At 39.2% G+C, this 7,064-nt stretch overlaps 1 protein-coding gene across 1 annotated transcript; it reads left to right on the forward strand.

Moving 5' to 3' along the window:
* The first annotated feature begins 256 nt into the window (after positions 1-256).
* On the forward strand, positions 257-1,220 carry LOC125890608 (ly-6/neurotoxin-like protein 1). The gene is made up of 3 exons (XM_049579319.1): positions 257-415; positions 686-784; positions 922-1,220. Exons 1-3 carry the CDS (start codon positions 370-372, stop codon positions 1,068-1,070), a joined length of 294 nt encoding a protein of 97 aa, XP_049435276.1. The 5' UTR covers positions 257-369; the 3' UTR covers positions 1,071-1,220.
* Positions 1,221-7,064: the final 5,844 nt, after the last annotated feature.

Below are 7,064 nucleotides of genomic sequence, written 5' to 3' on the forward strand. Positions count from 1 at the left end.
TATTTCAAGTACATTTTGTTGCTTAGACTTTTTTTTTTTAACTTTTACTTCAGGTGAAACCTTGAATGTAGGACCACCTCTGCTTCCTGACAGACTGAGTGAAACCAGATGAATCACAATCAGAAAATAACTTCACTAATTTTCATAATTTGTCCATAGGTTTCAAAAATAAATGTCAAATGTCCGATGTCGCTGTAGAAATCAGTGAAATATTTGTGCACACTTTGGGAGGAGGTTTTGTGAAGAAATGTAACTGTCAGGTTTTGAAAGAGGACTGAAGAGTCGGACTATAAAAGGAACAGTTCACATCTTCTCTCCAGTTCTCCTCTCATACAGCTGATTAAAAGTCTGGTTTTCTCCTCGTTCACGATGCAGTGGTTTGGAGCTCTGATCCTCTTTGTGACTCTGTCTGCAGGTAACAATTATGATTCATGTCATGTGTATTGCCATAAGGTGTAATGATAAAAATTATCGATATTTTTTTCATTTTGATCTGGCTGTTGAGTAATAATTTCTGCTTTCAATTTTCTTTTGTTGTGAGAAAAAACTTAATATTTGCACTTTCTCTCATTTTTCTTTGTGTTTTCTTCCTGTATTTGTCTTTTTTTAGATAAATGTATAAAACAATGAGTGTTAGATTTGAAGTATCTTAAACCATTTGTGACACTATTCTGTTTTTGTATAGCATTTGGACTGAAATGCCACATATGTCAAGGCGAAACCTGCACCAACCCACAAACTTGTCCTCCCAACACTGACCGTTGTGCCACCACTAAAGTGAACAGTGAGTTGTTCTTCCACAGTTAATATTAAGTATTTCAAATAATTTTTTTTATCTATCTGAGCTGATATATTGCCCTGTGAAATGCCTGGTGGCTTTTATTGTTGAAACTGAGCTTTTTTTCCCTTCCTGTGATGTAGATGCTGTCGCTAAGACATGCATGATTAGTAGCGCATGTGCTGGTGAAATAAAGTGCTGTGAGACGGACTTGTGTAACAGCGCCATACCCACTGGTTCCAGTGTCCTCCTCCTGCTGGTATCCTCAAGCATCATCACACTCTTTCTCTGAGGCTCAGGAGCAGCCACAGCTGAAGAATATTTGTCTTCTGTCTTACCCATTGTGAAACTCTGGAAGAACAAAAAAAAAAAGATCCAAAATGTAAAAGCTGTGAATGACTGCAAATTGAAGTTTGCTCAATAAAAAACAATTGATCAACCACTGAACTGTTTAATTCTTAAAGGTCTGCAATGCACAACCAGCAAAACTAGCTTTGTTATGAAACCTTAATTAGAAACATGAGCCATTACATGTGAACAATCACAAGCAAATCATTAACTTAAATGTTTAGGTGTTGATCTGAGAAATAATAAAGCAGATCAGTAAACTTTAAGTTTTTGCACCTCCTGCTTTGATGCCAGTGGTTACCTTTTACATTTATCACCACAAAGTGCTGATGTGCAACAGATTCAAAGTTCAACTAAGTGTCTCATCACTTTAGACACAAATACAGTGTAGAGAATATTTGGTGTCAGATAACAAGCTGGATGAATCCATCAAATAACTCAGCTACACTTTCTTTTTAGAGGTGGAAGAAAAGATGAGGAAAGGCAATGTGGCAAATATAGTACACTGAGAATAAAGCTAAACGGAAACTAGTTTATGCAGAAGGCTAATGGTTTACACGTTAAAAGTACTTAGTACTTAGCAGTAGTATAGCTGCTGCACAGCGATGGGTCGGGTCCGGGCATTTTTAATCAATTCTGAGCAACAAGCAGAAGAATTGGAAGACATTAAGGAATTTAGCAACATAATCTGCCTTTTGCATCAGCAGAGGCTTGAACTCTCAACCTCTGAGACTAAGAATCAATTTTTATCTCACTGAGCTAATTAATCAGTGACAATTCATGTGTAGCTTCACAAACTGACTAAGCCAGACGTGCAGGTTTAGCAGCCGTCCACGCATGGAAAAGCAGATTTCAAACCACTGTAAAAAAAAATTCAGTTATCAAAACAAAAATCTGAAAATACACATATTTCATCTAGACAGCATGGAGATGTTGGTAATTTATGTTAACAATGATTGATTTGCTTCATAAGTGAAAAACTGATGTTTAACTAGTTGAGCTATGTGCAAAGTGAGAAGCCTCAGATGGTTTCACACTGAAGTATTGACACTGGATCTTTGTGCGAAGTTTGGTTTATTTTCAAGCATGAGAAGGCAGATTTTCTAGCAGAAAAAAGACTTGAATATGCTGCACAGTGATCAGTCATGCTCAGGCAAGTTTAAGCAATAAGCTGGAGCACAAGAAGATGTTTACATTACAATGTGGATTCTGCACCAGTTGAGGCTCAAACCCCCAACCTCTGGAACCTAAAATGGGGGTCAACCACTCTGAGCTAATTGGCAAGTAGCAACTCAACAGTGGCTTCACAAATTGAGTAAGCCATTCACTGGTGTGTAGGAAAGCAGCCACCCATGCATGGAAAGGCAGATTTGAAACCACTGTAAAAAAAAAAAAAAAAAAATCAGTTATTAAGACAGAAATCTGAAAATACACATATTGCATCTAGACAGCATGGAGATGTTGGTAATTTGTTTGTAACAATGATTGATTTGCTCCATAAGTGAAAAACTGATGTTTAAAATTGCCATTTTTACATTGACTCCAATTGTTCACATTAGAGCAAAAAATGCTGTCAAAAATCCAGTTTTTGAGATAAAATTCTGAAATTTGCCACACATCATCTACCATGACTCTAGAATTTTGTCTTTTTTTCATGAACATTGAAGATTTATTTAGCAAGAATTTGCATGTATATGTTTACAGTACCGTTTACAGTCAAACATTTTGATGCACTGTAGGCTCAATTTTTGATCAATCAAAAATCTGAGAAACGTAGTTTTTTTTTTGGACAGTCTGAAGATGCTCTGTAGCAAGTTTGGTGTCAATTGAGCAAAAATTGTGGGAGGAGATAGGTTTAAGAAGTTTGTGATGAACTTCATAATTTTTAATAGGTTTAAATGTACAAAAGTTTCTTCAGTATTGGGGCTACAGTTTGATGAAAGTTGTGAAGTTGTAGCACGTATGGTTGATTTGTTATGAATTTTCATTGGCTTGAGTTTACAGCTGAGGATATCTGGCATGAGACTGGATCTTTGTGCAAAGTTTGGTGAGTTTTCACCCATGGGAAGTATGATTTCCGTGGAAGAAGAAAGAAGAAGAATACGTAGGATTACAATAGTGTCCTGGCAGTTCAGCTGCCCGGACCCTAACTAGAGTCTGTGTAAGATGGAGCTTATAATAATTGTCTTGTGAAAACTTTTAGTCACTTTTGCCAATGTTCATGTTTTCAGCTTATTGTAAAGATTATATCATCATCTTTGGGGTAATTAAACATATGGATGTCCAGTTTTTCCTCACAAGAATAAACATATACAGAGAAAGGAACAACCATTTGCGTTCTTTTGCACTTTTCTTTCATAATCCAGGTAACATGTATTCACTGCAATACAAAGATCGTTAACATTGGCAATCATTCAATTAGGAAACACTTCCCTTCAGCATTTCAAATTCTGTTGAGTCACAGTGGAAACACCCAGATGGATTTTACCAAAAATATCCTCCACTAAAATACTGGTCAAGTCATTTATTCAGTGTGTTGATAAAATCCTTTTATATCAATCTGAAACTTTTTTCCCCTCACAGTAATTAATGTGTTTTACGTGCATGTTTGATACAAAAACATATGAGTATTATTCCAAATTATGCTACTGGTCGTAGTATCAAGAATATAAGAAAGCAACACAATGACTTGCAACTTACAGCAATTGTTTTATTTTTCAACAAACATTCATCTTCATTCATCTTCTAACCGCTTCATCCTCTTGAGGGTCGCGGGGGGGCTGGAGCCTATCCCAGCTGACATCGGGCGAGAGGCAGGGTACACCCTGGACAGGTCGCCAGACTATCACAGGGCTGACACATAGAAACAAACAACCATTCGCACTCACATTCACGCCTACAGGCAATTTAGAGTCACCAATTAACCTGCATGTCTTTGGATTGTGGGAGGAAGCTGGAGTACCTGGAGTCATAAACCAGTTCAGGGAGGACCCAAATGCAGAGTAACAGGCAGGTTAAAGTTTTAACGTACCTGATAACAAACATCCATAGCAGACAAGTACCTAAAAGTCCAAATGAAAGAAGAACCAAAACTGAAACTGAAAACCAGCCAGGGAAGCACGATGAACACAAGTAAGAACTTGGGCAGAAATCCAAAACCCAACACGAGAGACGAAACAAGAAACAACACCGTAAAGACTGAAATGAACACAGGACAAACTGACAAGGAACAAAAGGAAACACACAGGTTTATATACACAGAAAACAAATCACAAGAACAAGACGAAGCTGGAGCAGGACATAGGCAAAAAGAGGGAAATAGGGATTGGCTAACAGACACATAGTACCCACAGTGTTTTCATACAAAGCTGGTTGACAACTGGAGTCCCTTTTAAAATGTGACGGTGAAAAGCATGAAGAATATACGCAGAGGTGAGTGTTTCATTGCTCTGCTGGTTTTCTGAGGAGCTTAGTTCAGCTGATAAGGCAAATAAAGCCAAACACTTCTTTTAAGCCCTGCTCTGGATTAAATCAGCTGAGCATAAACGGTTGGAAGTTTTTAAGGCAAAGCAATAACACAGTATGTTTGCTATAGTCACATTTCTTGGCATAAAATGTTGACCTCAGACTTTAGTCTCAATCAATCACTATTTACATGCATCAAAATGACCACCACTAACTGTGTGTATATAAAGACCTTAAAGGGAAGACAGGCATAGTGCAGGCAGATGTAGAAGAAGAAACAAAAATCTAATGAATACAATGAGTATAACGAGTATAGTGAGCCCTAGTATGTCCAGGAAGCTGACAACATTACATGTCTATGTACAGATCATCTGTTGTGGTCTGGTGCTTTAAACCAGTGGTTCCCAACTGGTGGGTCACAGTCCAGTCCAGTCACAGTGGGTTGCAGGTGAAGAAGGGGGTTAGGGAGTAAGTTACTTGTTTAAAATACAAAATGTGAGTAACCGTATTCCATCACAGCTCGAGTTTAAGTTGGTGATTTTCTGATTACAGTGACTTTGAAAATACACTGAACAAAAATTTAAACTTCAAATTTCTTCAATTCGTGTCCGTGAGCACTTCCCGTTTTCCAAGATAATCCATCCGCCTATCAGGTGTGGCCTATCAAGATGCTGATTAAACAGCGTCATTACTACACAGGTGAGCCTTTGGGTGGTCACAACTAAAGGCCACTCTAAAATGTGCAGTGTGATCACACAACACAACACCACAGGTGTTGCAAGTTTTAGGGAGGGTGCCATTGGCACTCTGCCCTGACGGTTTGTGCAGAAATAATTTGTTTGTGCAAACCAATTGTTGCATCAGCTTTCCGGGTGGCTGGACTCAGATGATTTCGCAGGTAAAGACACTGGATGTGGAGATCCTGAGCTGATGCGGCTGTATGTGGTGCATTGTTGTGGGTGTACTGCCGAAGTCACGGAAATGGCGTAAGAGACGGCTCATGCTCAGGAAATGAACATTCAGTTCATGGGCAACAGCTCTGGTGGACATCCATGGCATTGTGCTGTGATCACACTGCACATTTTAGAGGCCGTTTACACGTTGCCGGCTATTTTCATAAACGGACATTTCACCGTCTCCGTTTTCAAAAAGATCTTCGTTTACACTTACCCGTGTATATATACACAAGAGCACGCCAAACCTGTAGGTGGCAGTGTAACGAGAAGCTCAAGCCTTCCATGTATCCATTGTCACCATAGCAACATAGGTCGCACTTTTGACACAGGCGCAAGTTACGGCACATACTGTGACGTCGGCTGCCTATAACTCCGTTTATCTCTGTTTATCTCAGTTTACATGCAAACGCGCAACCGGAGTTTTCCAAAATCTCCACTCTGGCCGGAGTTTTTAGAAAGACTCGTTTTCAGAGGAGAAATCTCCGTTTGCGTGTAAACGAAGGGCACAAACGAAGGAAGATGTCTCCGTTTATCAAAATCACCGTGAACGTGTAAACAGCCTCTTATAGTGTCCTTTTATTGTGACCACCCCAAGGCACACCTGTGTAGTAATGATGCTGTTTAATCAGCTGGTTGATATGCCACACCTGTCAGGTGCACTGAGTGCACTGCTCAGACGATTCTACACATACTTGTCCTGACGGCTTTGACCATTGTATCTCCACTAATGGGAACGGTGAGTTGTTCTCCCACAGCTGAGCAGTGATGGATGTACAAACAACATAGTATATTGCTGTGACATGGACTTGTGTAACAGCGCCACACCCACTGGCTCCAGTGTTTTCCTCCTTTACTTCCTCAGCCATCGTCACACTCTTTCTCTGAGGCTCTGGAGCAGCTACATCTTAAGAATATGAGTCTTCTTTCTCACCCAGTTTGTACAGCTCAAGAACAATAAACACATTTCCAACATACGAAAGCTGTAAATGACTGCATATCAGTGTTCATTCAATAAAAACACAATATAATCAACTCAAGAACAATCAGTTTACATGCTCCCTCTGGGCCTTCTTATACACAGACATAATGTCAGTTTCCATTTGTAAGCAGATGACACTCAGATCTATTTATGCTGTGATCCAACAAAAAACTATCAAAACACAATTAACCTGCTAATCACAAAATGTCCTACAGCTTAATGCTAACAAGACAGAGATATTGATGACAGGACAAGATAGTGCAAACGTTCAGATATCAAACAGTCTGGGTTATCTGTCCCATTCAATACCTCCACTTTGTAGAAATCTTCAGTTTCCCCTCAGTTTAGACAAACATACAAATTCAGTAGTTCAGTCCGGCTTTCACCATCTCAGAAATATTTCCAGGATCAGATCCAGAGCATTCTTGTCTAACATCTGGAAGCTGTTAGTCTTGCATTTATAACCAGTTCATTAGAATATTGCAATTCCTTGCTCTCTGACATCAGTAAAAAAAAATCCCCTAGCTAAATCATAACT

This window comes from Epinephelus fuscoguttatus, linkage group LG6, assembly GCF_011397635.1.
Source record: "Epinephelus fuscoguttatus linkage group LG6, E.fuscoguttatus.final_Chr_v1".
In the NCBI taxonomy this organism is placed as follows: Eukaryota; Metazoa; Chordata; class Actinopteri; order Perciformes; family Serranidae; genus Epinephelus; species Epinephelus fuscoguttatus.